Source organism: Corticium candelabrum, chromosome 14 (genome assembly GCF_963422355.1).
Source record: "Corticium candelabrum chromosome 14, ooCorCand1.1, whole genome shotgun sequence".
NCBI classification, from domain to species: domain Eukaryota; kingdom Metazoa; phylum Porifera; class Homoscleromorpha; order Homosclerophorida; family Plakinidae; genus Corticium; species Corticium candelabrum.
This window is the reverse complement of record NC_085098.1, coordinates 4,559,765-4,582,264: the sequence shown is the minus strand read 5'-3', so window position 1 is coordinate 4,582,264 and position 22,500 is coordinate 4,559,765. Positions and strand designations below refer to the sequence as shown.

At 41.8% G+C, this 22,500-nt stretch overlaps 4 protein-coding genes across 9 annotated transcripts in view; 3 read left to right on the top strand and 1 right to left on the bottom strand.

The window, feature by feature from the left end:
* Positions 1 to 2,823, top strand: part of LOC134189622 (glucose transporter GlcP-like) — a 4,646-nt gene extending 1,823 nt beyond the window's left edge. Inside the window, exons 7-16 of the mRNA XM_062657952.1 lie at positions 766 to 890; positions 947 to 1,147; positions 1,312 to 1,371; positions 1,430 to 1,544; positions 1,606 to 1,778; positions 1,913 to 1,962; positions 2,040 to 2,215; positions 2,335 to 2,414; positions 2,472 to 2,513; positions 2,571 to 2,823. Of these exons, the coding sequence (XP_062513936.1) occupies positions 766 to 890; positions 947 to 1,147; positions 1,312 to 1,371; positions 1,430 to 1,544; positions 1,606 to 1,778; positions 1,913 to 1,962; positions 2,040 to 2,215; positions 2,335 to 2,414; positions 2,472 to 2,513; positions 2,571 to 2,661 (1,113 nt within the window). The 3' untranslated portion in view covers positions 2,662 to 2,823. The remainder of the gene's footprint in view (positions 1 to 765; positions 891 to 946; positions 1,148 to 1,311; positions 1,372 to 1,429; positions 1,545 to 1,605; positions 1,779 to 1,912; positions 1,963 to 2,039; positions 2,216 to 2,334; positions 2,415 to 2,471; positions 2,514 to 2,570) is intronic.
* A 252-nt stretch (positions 2,824 to 3,075) lies between these two features.
* On the bottom strand, positions 3,076 to 6,710 carry LOC134189612 (iduronate 2-sulfatase-like). The gene is made up of 6 exons (XM_062657942.1): positions 6,105 to 6,710; positions 5,000 to 5,577; positions 4,920 to 4,943; positions 3,783 to 4,094; positions 3,617 to 3,716; positions 3,076 to 3,348 (listed from the first exon to the last, which is right to left on the bottom strand). The coding sequence occupies exons 1-6, from the start codon at positions 6,510 to 6,512 to the stop codon at positions 3,250 to 3,252; spliced, it is 1,521 nt and encodes a 506-aa protein (XP_062513926.1). The 5' UTR covers positions 6,513 to 6,710; the 3' UTR covers positions 3,076 to 3,249.
* Positions 6,711 to 7,145: 435 nt separating this feature from the next.
* On the top strand, positions 7,146 to 16,447 carry LOC134190083 (ankyrin-3-like). Of its 6 annotated transcripts, XR_009971579.1 has the most exons (13): positions 11,374 to 11,515; positions 11,592 to 11,876; positions 11,952 to 12,111; positions 12,177 to 12,326; positions 12,424 to 12,587; positions 13,894 to 14,099; positions 14,161 to 14,273; positions 14,476 to 14,594; positions 14,664 to 14,684; positions 14,923 to 15,084; positions 15,368 to 15,522; positions 15,580 to 15,759; positions 16,054 to 16,447. XR_009971579.1 is itself a non-coding variant. In XM_062658500.1 (10 exons), exons 2-10 carry the CDS (start codon positions 7,326 to 7,328, stop codon positions 11,663 to 11,665), a joined length of 1,608 nt encoding a protein of 535 aa, XP_062514484.1. In that variant the 5' UTR covers positions 7,146 to 7,218; positions 7,271 to 7,325; the 3' UTR covers positions 11,666 to 11,780. The 6 variants fall into 6 exon arrangements, 5 of the variants coding, with proteins under 5 accessions (XP_062514484.1, XP_062514485.1, XP_062514486.1 ...); XM_062658500.1 differs by lacking the exons at positions 11,952 to 12,111; positions 12,177 to 12,326; positions 12,424 to 12,587; ... (6 more) ...; positions 15,580 to 15,759; positions 16,054 to 16,447 and adding exons at positions 7,146 to 7,218; positions 7,271 to 7,733; positions 9,842 to 9,938; ... (3 more) ...; positions 10,699 to 10,885; positions 11,067 to 11,209 and having other exon boundaries at positions 11,317 to 11,515; positions 11,592 to 11,780; XM_062658501.1 differs by lacking the exons at positions 11,952 to 12,111; positions 12,177 to 12,326; positions 12,424 to 12,587; ... (6 more) ...; positions 15,580 to 15,759; positions 16,054 to 16,447 and adding exons at positions 7,150 to 7,218; positions 7,289 to 7,733; positions 9,842 to 9,938; ... (3 more) ...; positions 10,699 to 10,885; positions 11,067 to 11,209 and having other exon boundaries at positions 11,317 to 11,515; positions 11,592 to 11,780.
* A 5,159-nt stretch (positions 16,448 to 21,606) lies between these two features.
* LOC134190321 (uncharacterized) overlaps positions 21,607 to 22,500 on the top strand; it is a 14,637-nt gene continuing 13,743 nt past the window's right edge. The window contains exon 1 of the mRNA XM_062658774.1: positions 21,607 to 22,011. Within this exon, the coding sequence (XP_062514758.1) occupies positions 21,607 to 22,011 (405 nt within the window). The remainder of the gene's footprint in view (positions 22,012 to 22,500) is intronic.

The window sequence follows — 22,500 nt, the reverse complement described above, 5'->3', positions numbered from 1 at the left end:
GTACTGCATACATCGTGTGACCTATAGTGGTGACTGTTTCTGCAGTCAGTTGCACAACTTCTACGTGTAATTATCGATGTGTGAAACACTAGGTATAGTAATGCGGTTTGGTACATGCATACGTACGTGTGACTGACTGACTGCTAGGCAACGGCATAACATGTGATTGCTAATTGAGGCAAATACATGACCCGATGTCAATGTCTTTCTCTTGCTCTTCTAATCTACTCTGACTAATAATTACGTTAAATTTATGCCCTTGCTACTCTTGCAACGTGTATGACATGTTGCTTGAATGTCATGACATGACACTGGATAGTTGATGGATGATGTCGATGCTATGATGAGCACAGAATGTTGTTGATTGGATTGCACGAGAAAATTCAGTTGTGACCAAACTTCCTCAATGCAAAAGACGAAATTGTTCTTTGCAACTCAAGTATACGTTGTGCTGTAGTGTCTTTAAAATGTGAGACTAACTATGAACTACTGAAACTATCATCAAGTCACTAAATACTGGGTTTATGCTGCTTTCAAAGGCAATTTGGTGTGTTCGAGAAAGAGTGCAGGTGTTTTCCAATCTGATCTGTCGTCAGTTTCTCATATTTGCATGTACACGCATGTTTCTGCATCTTGAAATCAATCAACATCGTGGACTGCAGACATGTCATAGTCAATGTGGTTATCGTTGTATTGTTTTGGTCTCTTTACTATATTATACTGTCGATTGCTTTAGGAGATTTTGACATAGAATTTTTTCTGTAGGTCAGTTTTATCGTGAACCTTGGTTGCGTACACTTTGAAATTGGTTGGCGCATATCACTCGGTCTTCAGTGTGTATTTGCAATAATTCTCATACTGGGAATGATTGTACTACCCGAGTCCCCCAGGTCAGTGACCAAATTGATACATTTTTCATAATTAAAACAATATGTTTGAATAACAGGTGGCTAGTGAAGCAAGGTTTCAACAGTCAAGCACAGTGTGTTTTGCAACAGCTTCGTATTACTCGAAAGTCAGCAAAATCTGACGAGATTCCATCGGTTGTGTTGGACGAGCTTCAAGACATTCAGGAGGCAGTTGAGATGGATAAGAAGATGAAACCTGCAACGTGGCGTGAATTGCTTGGACCAAAATTGAGAAAGAGGCAAGGCAATGGTAGCTGTACAATTGTACACAATTTATTAATCACGTTTCTATCTAATTTATGTTATTTATATATTTATCTATATTTAATTGTTTGCTTGATTTTTGTACTTATGGAATGCCGATTTGCTAATATATTGCTGGTATGTTGGAATTGTGTTCTAGAATGTTTGTAGGGTTCTTCATTCAGTTGTTTCAGCAGTACACTGGGATGAATGTTATTATGTAATTGTCAATCTATTGTTTACGCCCGATGTCTTTCTAGTTTATGTCTACATTTTAGGTACTACTCGACGACTCTATTCGGATTAATACATGTGTCTGAGTATGTAGCGACCGCACTGACTGGAGTCATCAACTTTCTTGCCACAATCGCTGCAGTCTACCTTGTTGACTACGTGCTGCTTATCGAACTCTTTTTGCTGCAAAATGTTTCTTACGATTGATTATTTGTTACAGGCTGGACGAAAGGTACTGCTGCTGTGTGGATCATTAGGTATGGCCGCGTCTGTCTTCTTGGCAGCCGCCTTGTTGTCTCCCTACACATGCAGTGAGGGCGTCGATCAAACTATTGGTTACATTGTGACGTTCCTGGTGTGTCTCTTTGTGATCAACTTTGCTTACGGATGGGGGTAGGGAGCAATTTGATGAGGTTTACAGTGTGAAGTGTGTGTGTGTGTGTGTGGTGTGTGTGTGTGTGTGTGTGTGTGTGTGTGTGTGTGTGTGTGTGTGTGTGTGTGTGTGTGCATTTGCAATGTGCTTTTAGGGCTACTGCATGGGTTGTTACGAGTGAGATTTTTCCTTTGAGAATTCGAGGTACACAGCAGCATTTGAACGAATCTACTGCTTACTGTCGTTTGCATAGTGTTCACTGGTTGTCTTGCCATGTACAGAAAAGGCTGTGAGTGTGACTACCTCTGCCAATTGGATCTCGAATTTCTCAATTGCAATGTGCACACCTCTCCTTCTTGATTGTGATGTTCTGGGTGTGCGAGGCACTTTCTTTCTGATGGGAGTTTTCCTGACACTGTCTTACATATTTGTACTGTTTACTACTCCGGAAACAAAGGTGCTGACAACCTCAATTTTGATCTGGTCTTTTAGATTTTCCGTTTGCTTCGATGCATACTTATGCATACTTATCAATAGTAATTTGTTGCCGAATGGTATTGAATTGTTTGTGTTTAGGGTAAGAGTTTGGAACATATTGATGACTTATTTACTGGACGTTCGTGGTCAGAGATGTCTCGATGGAACTATTATTTGAAGTCTATCGCTGCATTATCTGCTAAGACTTTCATCACTGATGTGTTTTTGTTGCGTAGGTGTGGTTGCCCGTGGAAAGTTTGTCGACAACGAGAATACAGGTAGGATGTTGCTGTTGATTGTGCCTTTACTGTTTTGTTTATGTTATCTATTGTTAGTGTGATCGAGAAATTGCCACTTGTTGCAGAGACTCCTCGAACTGATGAGAGTGAGGTAACAGATACATCAAGTAATGATGTCTCTGTATAGTCTGGTATGTAACATCTGTGTTTTTTATTAACTAGAAGATCATTTAGATTTTTGATATTGTATACTTTGCTGTAATGATTATTTGTATAGTTTTGTATTAGATCACTTTGCTACAATGGCTTTCTCTACATAGCAGAATGGCTTGTAGATTTACTTGTTATACCCTGGTTACTCTGTGTGTTGTGAAAAGCACACACACACACACACACACACACACACACACACACACACACACACACACACACACACACACACACACACACACACACACACACACACACACACACACACACACACACACACACACACACACACACACACACACAGCGTGAATGCGGTACACAGGGCTACACGAGTAATTGAAAGCTGAGACGGTTGTAACTGTTATTATAGCAAGTAGCATATTTTTTGCAATGGATACATTGCAGTAGCAGCGACACATGATACCTGCATGTGTACAAAAGGTACTTGCAACTTCAAAAAAATTGAAAATCAGCAGCGAATCAACAACAAATATGTGAAAGAAATTGCCATTTGTATAGATGTCAAGATAGTGTAAACAGAACGTTTTCCACCTGTTGCAAATTGTTATTTCATAGCAGATCTCCATCCAGCGTGCAATTGCTCGCTCAACATCTTGACTACAGACATCATGTCTTTTTCAGAGGCCACGTTGTGATTTTCTTCCTGTTTAAAGAAATGACAAGTTTAACTTTTGTTGTGAAGAAGGGCACTGGCTTGAGGTATTGTGATACAACACCTGTCCTGTCCTGTTCCATAGCTACCATAATATAATGGTCACGCCAACACACACACACACACACACACACACACACACACACACACACACACACACACACACACACACACACACACACACACACACACACACACACACAAAATTGACTAAAGTCACACAAAGAACATTTATATAGCATGCTATTTACACACTGACCGGATCTGTTTGGTGATCATACAGCTCAGTGGCGTTGAGCTGATTCCAGTCTGGCTTGTACTCGTTGTAATCAAACTTGACCCATTCGGTGTAGCGGTACCTGCAGAGAATATTAAATGCTGTTATGTTATATTCTTGTTGTGGTTGTGCAATGGCTGAAACTAGCCTGTCTGTCCTCATTGTGTATCCCATATGATCTTTTTGTCTTGGATACTGAGAAAATGCGCGAGTTTTCCAGTTTGTTGAGTTTGGATTTTCGATCAGTGGCATCAGGCTGGCTCCTTCGCGACAAAGCATGGTCTTCTCTGAGTTTTGGGGGCATAGTTGTAAGGGTGGGAGATTAGCGGCATCGACAAGGGTTGGAAATAGGTCTACGAATTCTGTTAATGCCTCAGTGACAATGCCTTGATCTGTCTTGCCAGGAATATGGACCATCATTGGGGCATGGGTTGCATCTTCAAAATTGGTATGCTTGCACCTGAATTCAGCAATAGTTACCAATATTAGTTAGGTAACGTAAAGGAGGACGGAAAATGAGGGAAAGAAGCAGTCTGAAGGCTTTATAGACTGTTAAACATGTAAACAGATGAGGGGTTGGGCAGTTGGAACAGACAGACAGAAGGACAGACAGACCGACAGATAGAATCGTATTTGGATGATTTGAATAAACCTTCCAGAGATGACCTTGGGAGACCAAACAGGGCAGAGTTTAAAGACTACTGGTGTCAATAATTCAATTGCTAAGATGCAATGCCAATGTGCTCTTAGAAAGTTTCCAATGCTTTGTCAGGAAAGGGCAAATGCGCTGTTGACCTGTAGACTTTTTAGAGAAATGGGATTACAGGATCCCGTTAGTCAATTAGTTTAATAAATTAGTTATTTGCTTAGATGTTATTTGTCACAGAAACAAAGTAATTAGCTATTTGCTATTGTAGACGGACAGACAGCTCTAGGACCGTAGTGGTCTAGTTGTGTTATTAGCTGCAGTGGACGTTTCTCTTTTAGTTGCTCACGATGTAAAGGCGTGATTTAAATGGAAAATATGTATTGACAGACAGACAGACAGACAGAGACAGGCAGGCAGGCTGGGAGGCAGAAATCCAATATAGATAGATAGAGTAGCAGCTTATTTGAAAAGAGTCTACTGATTGTAGTCTCTAGCAAGAATAACAGAGTAGATAATATAGTGCATAATATCTATTGAGTGTAATAGCAGTTGCCCTGCCAAGAAGCAGACAAACAGGCAGATATAGACAGAGGACGTGCAGACAGAGAGTCTATATTGACATCATCTATTTCTTACCATTCGCCGTGCTCACCCAGCTGCCTGTGCAATAAAAATTCAAAGTTGATTTGGTTATAAAAAATATGTGTTATGCATACCATCCGTGGTCACCCCAAAAACTGATAATGGTATTTTCCGCCAATCCCAAATTCTCCAACTCTTCCATCACTTTACCAATCAATGAATCCGTGAAGCTGAGTGCGCCATAGTAATCACGTCTCAGAGATTTAACCACATCGGGCGGTAGACTAGAGTTGATTGCTCCAGATGCATGCAGTTTGGAGATATCTCCATACTTGAGTAGCTCACCATAGTTGGACCATGCAATGGGTGGCATATTGATAGGAGCATATTCATTGTCCGGCAAACGGATTTCTGATTCAGGATAATACTGTTGAAATTCATCCGGATAGATGAAGGGAAGGTGGGGCCTGTGAAATCCTACGGCGACGAAGAAGGGCTGCTTTCCACTTTTGGCGGCCGGTGCAACTCTCTTCAATACCTCGACGGCATGATCAGCAATCTGTTGGTCTGGCAAGGGTTGTGACTTTTGGAGGCTGTTGTTGACTGCCATGTGGCTGTGCATGTGTCCGAACTTGCCCCAGAAGGAATCGTTGGCGTGAAAGTAGGGTTCAGACCAAGAAATTGGATCATCATTGTCGGATGCACTTCCCGGCTACACATTAATTAAACTCATTAGATCAGGAATAGAGAGTAGTGTAAACACCTGGGTGCCGCTGCCTCGTTTCGCAATCAACTGGGCATCACTTTTTATTGGGTTCAAAAGTCAGTTGAATTAAAGCAACACACAAGTCATGTCTATCGTACTGCTGCGAACGAGCATTGAGAATCACCCATACTCAAGAACAAAGCTTTGTCTAAGTCAAAACCCACCCGTAAAAAAAGCGCACTTTATTAAAATCCACTGTACAACTGTAAAAATATAATTGACAGCGGTAACGCATGCGCTACCAAGAGATTACCCCTAAAACTCAAAAAACGAAGCTCTAGCTAGCAAACGCACGAACCAAACTTTAAAGAAAACATCTTGCCCATTTTATCGTTAAAATTCACCGTGCAAGTAGATACAGCGGTAACAGGCAGACCAGGCTATGCTTTCGCTGAGCATGCGCACTGAGACATAATTTAATATTTTACCGTTTAGAATTGTTAGATGAGTGGATCCGCACATATTATGCTTACGTGAAAAATCTTGCCCATCCCGATGGACAGGTATCCGTTTTGCTTGAAATATTGCGGTATCGTCGTGAAGTTTCCTCCCACTTTCCTGAAGTAGTGAACCAGGTCGTACACGTGGGTGGTGTCGGGTCGGCGTCCAGTGAGTAGAGAGGTTCGACTGGGAGAACAGACCGCTTGCTGCACGTACGCTCGTTTGAGAAGAAGGCTCTTGGCGGCCAGGGCGTCGAGATTTGGAGAATGCATTTTGGGATGAACCGGTGAGGGAAAGTCGGGACCATCGTAGACCGTCAGCTCCGGACGCATGTCGTCTGACACGAAGAATAGAACATTTTTCTTGTCTGCGGAGAGAGCGCAAGGCGCCGCTGACAGTGCGGATAGAAGGAGGAGATGCAAACAGGCAGTGCTACTCATGGTGCATGCACGAGTGCTGGGCGGCCAACTCCCACACACGTTTTATGACGCATCCGATGTGATCACTCCACAATCACATTTACAGTCTCGATACGCAAAGCTAGGGAACCACGTGACTTGGCAACTAATTATGAAGACAATTGGTTATATAGAACTTTTATAAAGTTTTTAGAGCGTGAATAATAGCAAACTATGTCAGGAATACTTGCAATATTTCAAGAGCATTTATGGAATATAGAATAGCTGTAAGGTCTAGAGTAACTAGTTTATGGCTACCTAGAGGATTCGCTTGTTTTCACGTGCACTCTTTTGCGGAGGCGTGGGTGACTTCTAGAAAAAGGCCGCCGTAGCCCACTCGGCTGATAATTCAGGGCCGTAGGACATCACACAGCCTGTGCTGCCATGGCCGTTCATGTTTTCATGCAGTTGCGTCACAAAAACTGCTAAATAGGTGATATATTTTAAGGGTATTACTAGTAAACTGTAATGCACGTGCATAGAGAGTACATTGCCTAGCCACTTTGTCTGCTGCTTTGAAACGCTGCGAGACAAGTTGTAAGATTCGTGTTAATATCAATGGAGCAGACAATTAATTAATTAAGGGCACCTGACAAGGGCGTTACATACATAGAGGCCACGCTTATGTAACACGCGCCAAGCCGTGTAAGTTTTAACTTTGCTTACGGCCCTGGGATTGACTGAGAAGGTGCAAGCTGACTAGGAAGTGCTGGTTCAATCTTGAGGCTTGTATTCTTTAGATTTACGCTGTCTTCTAGTTGAAATCAGTCTGCACCAAGATTCTGACACGGAATTATGATGGCATCCAGAGAAACGTTTGATGACTTGCTAGATTCTATGAAAAGAGAAGTCGACGCCTGTTTTGTCAACACGAAGGTGCCACAAAAGTTTCGTGAAATCGCCCAACGTTTGCAAGAGAAGGCACGTGATATCGCTCAAGGCTCTTCGTCTGGTGTAGTTCAGGCTGACCACATCAGCAAATTTCGAGATCTGCTGAACAAAACCACGAAGAAGCTGAAGAGGCTGGCTAAAAGCCCTAAACATCTTGATGAATGGCAGTTAGAAGGCCTGAAAACAAGTCTCGACGACATGAACAATTTGCATTTCCGCATGAAAAGCCAAGATGGCTCCTCTCTCTCTGCCGCGGCCATTTTTACAAACTTAGAAGCGAAGACGTTTTGGTGTGACTCATTTGGAAGCAAGGTATGTATATCATAAATATTGTGAGTATTAAAACGTAAGATTTAGTGAGCGTATAGCGACGAAAGTTGTCAGGAGATTACGCCCCTTTTATGATACGGTAGCTTCGAACTTCCAGACCAGAGAGCGCGCGAACTCTACTGTAGTCTGAATCAAAACGATACTAAAATGATTTCGGGTGTACCTAGTTATCAAAAAGCGATGCTAAAGTGTAGTCTAACTAACAGCCTAGGATTGAGTTACCGAGTTCAGTAATGAGATGGAAAGATACCGTGCTTTCGCACTACACAAACATATCATTTGTAAATGCCATGAGATCTCATTAACAAAGAACAGACGTCTGCCGTGTTTGCGGCGATATCTTGGTGGACGGCATGAAACGACGACTCTTTGATTCTGCGGTAGAACGCTAGCTAATCTAACCGCTCGACTAGCGAGACCACCGTTCGACCAGTTGTCAAAGGTGTCTAGCGAGGCTGCTGTACATGTACTGTAACCGCAAGCTTGAAAAGACGCGTGCGTGCGCCAGAGTCTCTATTTACGGCTCTTCGTGCACTTGTTAAGACGCTGATTGGCTTAGAAGGCTATTTCCGAAATCATTTCAGTACCGTTCTGGTCCAGACTAGAGTTCTCGCACTCTCTGGTCTGGAAGTTCGAGGCTAAGCCTACTGTACGTTTCATGATGGGAGTTGCTGTGTCCATGGTGATGGATGGAGTACATTATGGGCCCAGGCTAAAAGTTGTGACCCCAAACAAAAGAGAATGGTAATTAACTATTTTAAAAGTCAAAAATATTATTGGTATACTGTCCATGCACTTTGTAACAACGTAATGGCATGCATAGATGTATTTGGCTAGTCTGTATTTTACAGCAGTTCTGTCATGTCAGTACAAATTTTGCACGTTAAAATAAAAATTAATAGATTTAATAGGTAATTATATATACAAATACTATTAATTTTGCCATGTGTGTCCTCAAAGTATTCTTTGAGGCTACAATGATGGCCCTCGGTCAAATTCAATCAGCAATCCAGATTCCTGCCACACAAAAAGTTGGCAAGATAATATCAAGATTTTAGCAACGGGTATCTAAATATAATAACTATTTTTGAACATCAGCTTGCGGTTTACGTTTCTACAAATTCCGTAACACTGTCGTCAATATTTACCTCTAACTCTTGGCTTTCTTCTCTGCTAATATGACGTTAGCTGCTCTTGGCCCATTGTGCTTCAGAATCACGTTTGAGACAACATAAGTGAGAAATTATTCTTTCAGACTAGACTGGCATAACGAAATACATTTTAATGACTTTATCTCTGAAAAAGATGCTCTGAAAGACGATCATTGACACATGCATTAGAAAATTAGGAAAATGTTCTAGACAGTGGTGTATTTAGGCATCTATTTGGAAACAAGTATATTGCATGACTGGTACACTAATATAACAAGAGTCAGTAGAGACAGTTGATGTATAGTAGAGGGTACATTACAGTCCCATGACAATTCCTGTGAATCGAATTTCACATGTATTAATTGACAAGACTCCATGGCACCTTGCTATTCGTTCTTCGCGGAAGCATGCTATAGATCTCTTTTCTATAGTATTATGTATACTAATAGAGGTACAACATATAATTGGATAAAGGAGAAAGAGAGGTTTACAATGGTGCATATGCCCCTATTACTTACGTCCTACAATGGCCTGTCAGCTGTCCATTTTCGGTTGTGATTCTAGTGCTGGAACAGATTTCTACCAAAATGGCCGGATTTGTTTCTCAGGTACAGGTCTTTGCAAGATTTATTCTGTTTTGAGTCCTTGAGCCTTTTTGATCTACTGTTTGAAGAAGAACGCATCAATGTCAAGAACGGTACAGTAGAGTTTATAGGCGAAAGATACGTGTTATTCGGGTCGTTATATCTGGGTCCTATAATACCTGCCAATTTCTCTGAATTGGAGATATACAAATCACGATTACGCTTATCATACGAAAACGAAACAATGTAGGATGCATAAATTGAGACACTCACAAACAATAAATTGATTAACTATTAATATTCTAATTTGCCCAAACTAAGAACAGGCTATTCGACTTGTTTTACGAATGACTAGGAAGTTCAAGTAGAATGGGAAAGGTGGCTGGCAGCATACAAGAAAAAGTCTTATCTACTTGACAAAGACGCTGAGCTTATTATCAGAGCATTTATTGGTGAGATGCTGTATGGTCAGTATTTGGATGAAGTTTAATTTATTGTTCAAAACGTTAGGAGTCGCAGGAGGAAAGTTTGTTGCTGCTTCCAAGATGAATGATGCATGCAAGACATTTGGATTTCCGTTTGAAAGAGTGAAATGCTGTCGTGAAACGGAATGTCAATGCATGGAATACAAAGAGAAGAAGTGGGATTTGAAAAGCAGTTCAGCTGGTGAAGAGATCAAAACATGCATGGATTGTCATCATGAAAAAGACAGACACTATATTTTAGAAAAGTACGGTGTAGTATATTATAAACTATTATTACACTTTGTCTTGACGATTTCCTATTCGGATGTTCTCCATCAGGCTTGATGAAGAACCAAATAGTCGAGAGCGTCGATCTACTGGTGGAAGTGTCAAGGACATACAGCTGCTGATAGATAAATCAACTGGTTTAGGACCATTGCAAGTACACTGTTTAGCGCTATGTACTCTATAAATATTGTTATATGTATTAATCTCGGTTATCTACTTTAGAAAAGTATTCTGCAAGATAATCTCGACTTAGCAAGAACGATAATCAAAGATACGATTGATATCAATGAAAGAGATATTGATGGCTGTACTGCTTTGCACACGGCAGCAAAATTTTCTAGTTCTGACGCTGTAGAGCTTCTTCTTCAGCATGGCGCTAGTAGTAAAGTGTTTGACAAGGTTAGAAAATCAAAGCTTTTGTTTAAGATGACTTTTATTTACATGTAGAGTGACGTTTTAGAAAGGCGTTGCTCCTGTTCACGTTGCTGCAAGAACGGGAAATTTGCCTGCGTTACAAGCTTTAGTGTCTCATGATCGCTCTAATGCTGAGTTGAAAGATCAAACAGAAAGTAAAGCTACTCCATTACATCATGCAGCAGAAGAGAACCGCACAAACGTGATGGAGTTTTTACACACTCAGCATCACGGTAATTTGTCAGCGTCTGTGAGTTGTAAACCAGATATACGCATGTAGTGCATGTATGCGTGATCGTAGGCTGTACTGTGTGCGTGCGTGTGCGTGTGTGTGTCTATAACCAATGTTTTACTAATGAATGATAAATAATATCTAATAACTGTTTTAACTAATAGTTAATGACTGTTTTACAGCAAACATCAATGTAACAAACAGCTTAGGCGAGTCTGCTGTGTTTGTTGCTGCTTCTTGTGATAACCCAGAAATTATCACAACAGCCGCAAAATTGGGTGCTGATTTGAATCTCAGAAGTGATCTTGGTGAATCTGCTTTGGACGTGAGTTCTATTCACACAAGCGCTCGCGCACGCGCGCGCACACACACACACACACACGCGCGCGCGCGCGCTGTGTAATGCCCTTCATTTAATTCTTAATTGTGTAGGTAGGAGCTAAAGAAGATTCTATTTCTTGTATTGTGGCTATTGCGCAAAAAGCACCCGAAACAGTCACAGCTGAAAACGACGATGGTGACACTTCACTGAGCCATTGCTATACGGGTGAGAGCGTCGACATGTTAGTCGATCTAGGAGCAGATCCTTGTCACAGAAATAAAGTGAAACGTACACCTCTTCACGCAGCTGGTAATAGAGCACAGAGCAGCACTGGCTCTTACACAAAACGATATTTTATTGCCAAGCGTTTGTGTGCGTTCAATAGCTACTGACCCAGACAGAAAAGAAGCAGCACACAAGCTTGTTTCAAGAGGTGCAGAAGTTGATGCCAAAAGATGAGGCAGGCAAGACACCGCTACATGTGGCAGTTTCGATGAACAACACACAAGGGGTTGACTTACTCACGAATGAAGCTGGGGCAGATGTGAATGCACGAGACAACGAAGGAAGATCCCCACTTCTAGTTGCACTTGATTGTAACTTTGAGACTCTGTCGGAGAGTCTACTTCGAAAGAGAGCAGACGCTAATGCCTCGGATGTCAGAGGATTGGTACGTAAAACTAACAAAAAGTTTTGCGCATTTTTGCTAATTCTATAAAACTTTGAATGGTATGCATTTTTGCAGACTGCGCTTCATTACGCTTCAAAAAACGGTTATGACAAACTTTTAAAAATGTTGTTGGATGCCGGAGTGGTCGTTAATGCTCTTGACATAGAAGGAAAAACACCTCTACATTACGCAGCCATTAGTAATCCTCATCTAGCCAAATTGCTCGTTGAAAACGGTAGGAATATATATTATTGTAGATGTTAACTATTACGCTGTGGACTTTTATGGTTATGAATTAAGGTGCGGACATGTATATACGTGATGCACGAGGAGACACTGCTCTAGGCTTGTCTCGCAAGAGCGGCCATCCTCTAAAGCCTCTAACAAGACAAGAGATAGAAATACTTGATTTTACAGAAGCGTCGAAAGAGGAGCTTTCTGTACCACCAGGTAAGCTAATAAATATATAATTTGCATACTTTGTAAAAAGTGTCTGACGGCTTTGATATACAGATTTTCAACTGTTTAAACTGTTTTAATATTTCAGGTCCAATGTGTCCATCAAAGTGTTTTGCCGATGGACCAGGTTTGAAAGGAGGACATGTGAATACGAGGTACAGCTTTAGTGTGTTTACTTGTGACGAGAATGAAAAAATTCAAATTGTCGGAGGAGCTTCTTTGGTTATTCGAATCGTTCTAGCTGACACCACGGTAATCATTAATGAATCAGTTAAACTAAATAATGCTGACAGGGATCGTACGTGTACACGCCATGATGTGAGACCATCCCACTACCACATAGTTTGCTTCGCTGTTTGTTAGAGTCGCGCCGCTTGATGTCGACATGCCATATACGGGCCAAAGGCCACCTTACAACCCTTATGTATATCCATATACCAAATCACGACTCGTATGACTCGCCATTTAGATTCCATTGGACGTTGTCGCTTTGAAGACGGACGTTGCTGCCGTTGCGGGGAACGGGTGTATCGAACGTGGCAGGTATTCGACGCATGCACATAGGCAAATGTAGAGAAGCTATTCTCAAGGACCCGGATATACTGAAAATACATTGTCTTCTTCGACGTCGCCCGCAATGAATGACACGCTCCGCGCACCGTCCGATGTCAGGAACGGGCAGTTTAAATTCGGTAAAGATGTCATGTGCCGTTCCAGAGAAATGCTCGCGTGAGTGAAGGCAGGTTCGATCAGCAGGAAATTGCGTTGTTCCGAGAGAAGTCTGGAAGACGACGACTATATCATCGTTGATGTGCATGTCTTCGGCGTGCGGGAGTCAAGTTCGGCGGAGATCGGACCCGGGGCGGCGGAGATATGGGTGGCCACACAGACAGTCATATATACAGACAGACAGCTCGCCTTTAGATGCACTGCCCCGTTCTTCGTATGGGCAAGATACTGTAGGATTCTGACGGAAGACACAGTCTGAGCGTGTGTGAACACGTCACGTGCAATCTTTGTTGCGAGGGTCCGCATGTGCTGAATGAATTCAAATCTTGCTCTGCACTTTCTTCGATAGAGATCGACACACTCTCCGTGTAGCGCTTGGTACAGAAAACACGTAGATTGGATTTGGTGCAAATGCAATCAGAATTTGAAGAGAAACGGTTTGGACATGGTAATGTGTGGTGGCGGTGGTTAGTCTGGTCATTCTCTAATCTTTTGTTGCTACGGTTTGTCAAAGCGTCCCATCAGAACAATATAAATACCCAAATAGCATGATTTGATGTAGAATCAGCAAGTCAGCAGGTATATTCATAAATCTGCTATTGTTGATTTTCATGCCTCAGCTGAAATGGAGGGTGACTCATAATTATGCCCATATGTACAACCAGAAGTGTTTGATCTCAAATGCTGCAAATTTGTTGTGCTGACAATGCTGCACATTATTTGCTTAATTAACTAACAGATTGCTCAAACTACTAAATTTAAAGTGTTAGTTATGTGATTATTAAGTCCATTATCCGGCTTATCTCTGATCTTTACAACCGTTATGTAGGCAAACATCACAGCCATTCCTGGGCAAAGAGACGACAAACGCCTGATGGTAACAGATAACGACGATGGAACGTATTCTGTCGCTTTCGAATTGTCAGACGCTGGTTCACACCAATTTTACATTTCAATTGGAGAAGAGTCAGTTCGTGGAAGTCCTTATGTTATATCTCTGGCACAATCTGTTGCTCCTCCACCACCTATTATCAGGTCACAGCAACAGGTAGACAATACTTCTAAGTGTGCTCTAATATACGTATGTTCTTAACAGCGCCACATGCTATGAGCCTGCAAATTATCCTGATGAGCAAATATCTTTTGCAAAAAAGGAAGGAATCGGACAAGTTGATGTTGCTATTGTTTGTGACACTACTGCAAGCATGAGTAACGATATTGTTCAATTGATGTCAAGTTGTGTGTGTGTGTGTGTGTGTGTGTGTGTGTGTGTGTGTGTGTGTGTGTGTATGTGTGTGTGTGTATGTGTGTGTATATGTGTGTGTGTGTGTGTGCGTGTGTATCTATACATAGCAGACACGTAGCTGTATCTAGAGAATCATTTAATTGACTTACTTTATGCGTTTAACAGCACTCGAAATCCAGACTGCTCAAAAGCTGATGCAAGATCTCATAGATTCTGTTAATAGTGAAAGTCTTTGCAGCGACTTGAGAATAGCTGTTGTTGCGTACAGAGATCACAAACTGGAAGTATCTAAATATAAACACAATGAAAATAATTATGATGTGAAAGTTATTTGTGTGATCGTTTTTCTTTAGATAACCGCCTACGTGACTAAGGTTTGGCCGTTCACTTCAGATATTGCTTCTGTCAAGGAAGCTGTAAATAGTCTTGAAGCCTTGTCCATAGATTAGTAAAAGGTCAACATATGCAGGGCGTACAGTATACAAGCGTTATAGCCTCGTGCACATACACGGTCTTCTACAATCTCGTGTAGTACTTTAGTGCATTCATTATACATGTAGTAGTTTAAGAGACAACGATGTTTGGCACTGTTGGCGCTCTGTGTATATGTAGATAATGACAATCCAGAAGCCGTTACAGACGCGCTAAAAGAAATCGTCGATCTCAATTGGGATGAAACTCAGAGGCCTCACGCCGTTCGAATGGCCGTCTTGATAGGAGACGCTCCTCCGCATGGTATGACTGGCAACTCATTGATTGACGATTTCCCGAAGGGTAAGTCTACGAGTCTACGAATACTATATGAATGGCTATACGTACTACTATCGTTGCTCTAATTAACCATGTATATACATGAACTTAAATAAGGACTTTGCCCGTACAAAATATGGAACGTCAAATTCCAGTTCTAGACAAGTTAATGCAATAGACGACCGCGTTCATTATAATCAATTAAATAAGCATATTAAATATTTGTGTAACTACATTTAAACATAGCAGGTTGTTCAAAGTTTTGTAAGTTGTAAAATTATATATTAATTAACTTAATCTTTCTTAGGTTGCCCATGCGGTCATGATTGGCTCATGCTAGCAGACAAATGTCGCGTCAAGAAGATCAACGTCTACGCAGTTTTGTGCCGAGATGATCGGTCGGCTGCGCAAGCCTTCAGTGCAATAGCACAATCCTCGGGCGGAAAAATTGCTAAAATTCAAGTAATTCGCGTGCTAATGGTGACAAAGAAACAGCAACCATGTGTATTGTTGTTATAGCATAATAGCGACAACGCCGAAATCATAAATTTAATTAAACTGCACGTTCAAGAACAATTGGACCAACAGCTCACCAACAGTACAGTATCAGACGTTATTATTACTAATACAATGGAGGAACCCATGTTTGAACAGCGTCTTGGACGCGTCATAGATGAACTGTCTCCTCAAGGCTTTACAGTAAGTGACAATACTTGAAACGTATGCACGTACGTAGTAGATGTGTCTCCTACCTAGCTGAATATCATAGGTGTGTGTGTGTGTGTGTGTGTGTGTGTGTGTGTGTGTGTGTGTGTGTGTGTGTGTGTGTACATGTACTGCATAGGTGTGAGTAAAAAGGGCCATGACGCCCAATAATTTTCTTTCCTACTGCATGACTCCCAAATGCTGTCATGAATGTGTGTTTAGTCCTCGAAATCTTGAACTACGCTTACCTGTATAACTGTCTCAACAAATTGTTCTTGTCATTGGAAGGTCCGAAGATTGCAAACCGCAGAAGGCATGGCCACTATTGAAATCAGGTCTGCCGTTGAGGAAGACGTCCACAAGGCGTTAGAAGACTTTAAGTCATGTGAGCGCCTTGCCAACATCAAACGAGATCTAGTCCTGATGGATCACATGGGGAAAAAGGTTTATGCTTTGCACAAAATTCAAGGAAATCTTCCTTCTGCTGGCGAAAGTTAGTTGCTTGAGCAAATTGGACTGATAGAATAACATGCATGCAATTGTTCTGCTAGTGTTTGCTAAAGCTGTCAGTGGGTAGCTAAAGTGTGTATGTAACCCTGTTTGTGTTAGCTGAGCTGTGCGAAACTGTCAATTTTGACGTTGAGTCGCTGGATATTTTATTCTATTACAAGAGACTAGCTGACTTGCTCGTTCTTTGCGCAGGCCAATTGAGTGACTATGGCAGTGTTTCCATCCTAGACTAGTTGAGCTTAAGCGCGTTTAAAACTAAACCAGTTCAAGAAAGCGACTGTTTCCACAAGGAAATTGCACATCCGGGATGTGCAAAACAAACCGTCTACTAAAGCTATGAACGCCTTAGTTTAAACTATTGGGCTGGTCTGTCGCAGAGTCAGAGCAACTGTTGGTTGTCACTGATTCAGCATCTGCTAGTAGGAAATTGCATGACGATGACCAAGGACACCTTCTCTCTGTCCGTAGCTACAGATTTCTTTTCTTTAGTTAACGATTCTTACATATTTCAAGGCCCAGAAAAATAGTCAATATCATCAAAATGGCCTTGTCAGAAACCATCTAAACAAGCGCGCTACTGTCACGTGACATTAAACCTAAACTTTGCTCAACCTACTACAAAACGAGTTTAAGAAATCAGCTTAGGTTTAGAATATAACTTGTTTAATATAGCTCAGCTGCAAACAGGTCGATCCTTAAACCAGTTTAATTTCAAGAGCTAGCTAGGCAGATTGTTGAAAATCACTTGAGTGGGATGGGCTAGTTCCATGTGGAGAGTTGAATGAGTAATTGGACGGCAGAGCCACGTGACAGATGTATTGACGGAGAGACCGGCGTTTTGACTGCATGGAGACCGGCACTTGACGAATTGGGGGGAGAGCTGAACGACGGAGAGTTAAGTGAGAGTTGAGAGGCGCTGGTGTCAGAGGAGCGCAGCGCAGAGACGGAGAAGACGCAGGAAGCCGTGAGAACTATAACGAGGACCGTGTAACTAGCGGTGTATATACGTATTCATTCTGTAACAAAGCACTTACGTCTTGAGTTAACCCTAACTTATACACTAACTAACGTTCGTGTCCACGAAGTCTCAGCAACGACCTACGTTATAGTTCGTTGCTGAGACTTCGTTCATCGTCCATATTACCTTCTTTATACGTACTATAACGCGACATAGATACAATGACTAATGACCATCACATTCCGAATATCTAGGAGTTTGCTAGTCATGCAGATCAGAGTTTGCAGCTCCACAAACAGAATCAATCTGTTGGGAGTCAAATCATTGATGTGTCTGTCAATCTTTTACCTTCCAATATGTTTCTAGTTGTTTCCTTGACACTCAAGAGGGGTCAGATGTATCCACAACTGCAGTAGTTTTTGCGCCTATTATGCAGTTGTTGCTGACTACCTACTCAATCATGCATTGTTCCATCTTGCCGTTCTATCTTATCCATCCATCTATCTGCCTGACCATGCCCCCTGTTCTGTCTCTGTTATCTTGCTGCATGTGTACCTACCTCACTTAAATTGGTGTGAAAGCGTTGTTGTGGCCGTGGTGTAGGTTTGCATACATTGTGGTATGTGTGCATGTGTGTGTGCGTGCGTGTGTGTGTGTCTGTCTGTCTGTCTGTCTGTCTGTCTGTCTGTCTGTCTGTCTGTCTGTTTGTGTTTGTTTCTGTGTGTGTGTGTGTGTGTGTGTGTGTGTGTGTGTGTGTGTGTGTGTGTGTGTGTGTGTGTGTGTGTGTGTGTCTGTGTCTGTGTCTGTGTCTGTGTCTGTGTGTGTGTGTGTGTGTGTGTGTGTGTGTGTGTGTGTGTGTGTGTGTGTGTGTGTGTGTGTTTCTGTGTACTCATATATCTAAATATACATTCTACTATAGTTTTCTTAATCGCAACCCCAAAACAACTATCTCAGAGTAACTCAAAAATATTGGCATTACTGTCCAATGCTAATCTCTCTAAAACCATCTTAGAATTATAAAGCCAAAGTTTAGTGGTTGATGGAGGTATGAAGTAGCTTGGCTAATGGTCAAGTGGTTATTCAGAGCTGATTTCCGTGCAATTGATTTTAAAACATTGATACTGTGACTCACACTGAGACGACCAAAGGCTGAACGTTTCAACCACAACAGGATGGAATATTTCTTCTGTTGCTGTTACAGATGCTTGGTGTAAGTCGTCTTTTGCCTCTTCTCTTGCTTCAGCTGCAAGGCCTGGCTGATTTGAAGCTCTTACGACTAAACAAGGTTGGAAGGAGTTTCTTACAATTCAGGTGCGAGGAAGTTTTGGTGTGATTCATTTGGAGACAAGGTATGTATGTTATAGATAGAATAAATATTGTAACGTATACGACATAGTGCACCGGCGTAACGAGCTTCAAATGTTCGAGAAGATCACGCCCTATGAGGAATGCATGGACACGCTATTGCAGTAAATTTTGTAGGTACGTTTCTGTTTCACATGCACTAGATCTGGGAACATTAATACTCAAAGATCAAGATTATATCTAGCTTTAAGAAAAGGGAATGTATACGTCGCAAACACAATTAAATCGTTGTTTACAGAGTCTTAATTTAAACACTAGCCTGCGGCAGTTTCGACTCTACTACACTTTCGCAACAACCCAGTGGCGTGTGTAGTCAGGCAATTGCCTCTTAACTTTCCTTCTATATGTGGAGTAGCTTTAAATGTAGTTTATCATGACTATATAGTTTTTACCTAGACAGATCACCGTTTTCCTGTTTGAACACTTGAAAACGAAAGTGGTCTGTGTAGAAGCTGGTTGATATCAAAGGCACATGTATCAGACCGCTTTTGCGCGTTAGAGGTGTGGATAGAAAAGGGACCTACTGTCTATTCCCCGTAAGTGTGAACTCGGAGGTGAGTAATGGAGTAGAGGTCACACCAGGTGTGCTCATTAGAGCACTAACAGCTGCTCCACTTGGACCATGTTACACTAATTATCTTAAATGGTTCCAGTTGCTGATCCGTTGGTCTTACAAGATGTGTGTGTGTGTTTCTGTGTACTCATATATCTAAATATACATTCTACTATAGTTTTCTTAATCGCAACCCCAAAACAACTATCTCAGGGTAACTCAAAAATATTGGCATTACTGTCCAATGCTAATCTCTCTAAAACCATCTTAGAATTATAAAGCCAAAGTTTAGTGGTTGATGGAGGTATGAAGTAGCTTGGCTAATGGTCAAGTGGTTATTCAGGGCTGATTTCCGTGCAATTGATTTTAAACATTGATACTGTGACTCACACTGAGACGACCAAAGGCTGAACGTTTCAACCACAACAGGATGGAATATTTCTTCTGTTGCTGTTACAGATGCTTGGTGTAAGTCGTCTTTTGCCTCTTCTCTTGCTTCAGCTGCAAGGCCTGGCTGATTTGAAGCTCTTACGACTAAACAAGGTTGGAAGGAGTTTCTTACAGTGGTGTTGAAATAGCTGGGGCGTCCTTACTCAAAATCCGGATGGTAGTAGTAGTGTCTCAATTTTTACAGGGGAAACCTTCGGCTAATGTTTCCCGGTCTACTTTTTGAATATTTATTGCATCTTTGTTCTATTTGACAGTTTGCATTGTTGTTTAATAACGTGTGAAAAATTACTTCATCTAGAGCGTTGTGGCGTCTAATTCACAGGTTGCCATTGCCACATGTACAACCGAAGATGATCACCATGCAGTGCAATAGGGAATTATTTTGGCTCGGACAGCCTGAGTCTAGGTAAGACATTCTTGTATAATGTTACATGTATAACTAAGTGCCTCCCCTACTGCAGCCATTTTTATGTAATTTTTACAACCAGTTAACTTCCAAGGGAGAAATGGCGTTAAAGGCACCTGATGTTTTCTCTGGATAAAGCATGCTAGGAACTAGGCAGCTAAGTTCATGAAATTAACAGTTACACCATTGGAAAGGCCATCACATGCTAAGAGACACTATCATATATGGGTACTTGTGGATGTTTTGTCCAAACACGTCCCAGCCCAGCAATGGTGCAGTACTTGGGCGAATAAACAAAACATTTGGGGAGACATTGTCCTATGTCCTACCGTTATTTTCCACACTGATGTACATCCAAAACCTGCTCACAAGACCAATGTTTGAATGCGGAGGATATGGAAAAACTGGTATTCCAAGCCACAACCGCACAGAAACTATGAATTCACGCTGGGGTATGGCAAGGCCAAGATTATAACCCAGCCCCTTCCCCACCCAGCTCGAAACGACAAAATTTGAAGCAGTCGAGCGCGATCTGTCAGACTGGATAGCTCCTTCAACGATGAGCAAAGATTATCATTCAGTAAGCGTTGCAGTTGTATTGAACTAGAAGAAGCATTATCAATGTCAGGGCAGTTGTTGGGTAACGCGCATGATATGAAGAATATGTTTTGCCGCTGACTCCTCTGGAAATGCAAGCGTTTCGGACGTATATGACAAAGCGTCACCTGCATCAGAATAAGAATACAGTAAGCTGGAAGCTAGCTGGTCGGTGCAGCTGCCTAGAAAAGTCAAAGGTGATGATCTACTTTCATCTTGTAGATCCAGTCCTTTTGATTTGACAGGCAGCGTTGCTTGTATTCGTTCCTTTTGCCTGTCTTTTAGCTATATATTTATATGTGACTTATAATGTATAGTGGGCGTGATCATTTCGTGCATCTCTGTTCTCAAAAGTTGACAACACCAGATTTAGACTTTCTTTTTCGAGTGCCCAACTCGGTTATCCAAACCCCGATTATTTGATTAAAATTACTGTGCACGTGACACATGGATTTTACGCAATATTCGTACAAGTATTACTCCGTAGGTTAGATAGACTCGTGACCAGTCTTGCCACACCTTCTTCTCTCCTGATTTAGATGTTTGAGAACTGCCATACGTGGCTTGAACACCAGTCTGAAGTAAGTCAACACATGCACGTTGAAAGCGCCGTGCCTTTGCAGCCTCAAACGAAGAGAGTTATAGCCATACCGTAATTCATGAGCTGCAGGCTAGGAAGTGAATGTATTGTGTGTAGGTATGTATGCATGCCATGGGTGTATACATGTGTATGTGTACAATCTGTGGTTTTATTTCACTTGGCATTTGACCGATGAGCCATGGAGTTCGGTTAACCGAGGATTCAATACATGTATTCGTCCACTCTTGCGGAGGCGTGGATGCCTTTGCTAGCAATAGAGCGCCGTAGCGCACTTGGCTGATCAACTGAAGAGGTGCGAGCTGATCAGGAAGTGCTACATCAATCTTGAGATTTGTGTTTCTTCGATTCACGTTGTCTTCTGTTTAGACTAAGTCTGCGCAGCAAGATTCCATGTAGACAGAATGGCGTCCAAAGGAAAGTTTGACGACTTGCTGAATCATATGGGAAACCAAGTCGACGCTTGTCTTGCCAAGACGTTGCCGTCGAAGTTTCGTGATATCGTCGAATGTTTGCGAGGGAAGGCACACGTTATCGCTAAAGATTCTATAGGGAGCGCGATCCAGGCAGACGACATCAACAATTTTCGAGATCTGCTGAATAAAACCACGAAGAAGCTGACGAAGCTGGCCAAAACACCTAGACGAAATCCTGATAGCACGTTGCTCGACAGCCTGCAAACAAGTTTGGAGGACATGAAGGATTTGCATTTCCGCATAAAAAACCAAGATGACTCCTCTTTCACTGTCGCACACATGTTTTCAAATTCAGGTGCGAGGAAGTTTTGGTGTGATTCATTTGGAGACAAGGTATGTATGTTATAGATAGAATAAATATTGTAACGTATACGACATAGTGCACCGGCGTAACGAGCTTCAAATGTTCGAGAAGATCACGCCCTATGAGGAATGCATGGACACGCTATTGCAGTAAATTTTGTAGGTACGTTTCTGTTTCACATGCACTAGATCTGGGAACATTAATACTCAAAGATCAAGATTATATCTAGCTTTAAGAAAAGGGAATGTATACGTCGCAAACACAATTAAATCGTTGTTTACAGAGTCTTAATTTAAACACTAGCCTGCGGCAGTTTCGACTCTACTACACTTTCGCAACAACCCAGTGGCGTGTGTAGTCAGGCAATTGCCTCTTAACTTTCCTTCTATATGTGGAGTAGCTTTAAATGTAGTTTATCATGACTATATAGTTTTTACCTAGACAGATCTCCGTTTTCCTGTTTGAACACTTGAAAACGAAAGTGGTCTGCGTAGAAGCTGGTTGATATCAAAGGCACA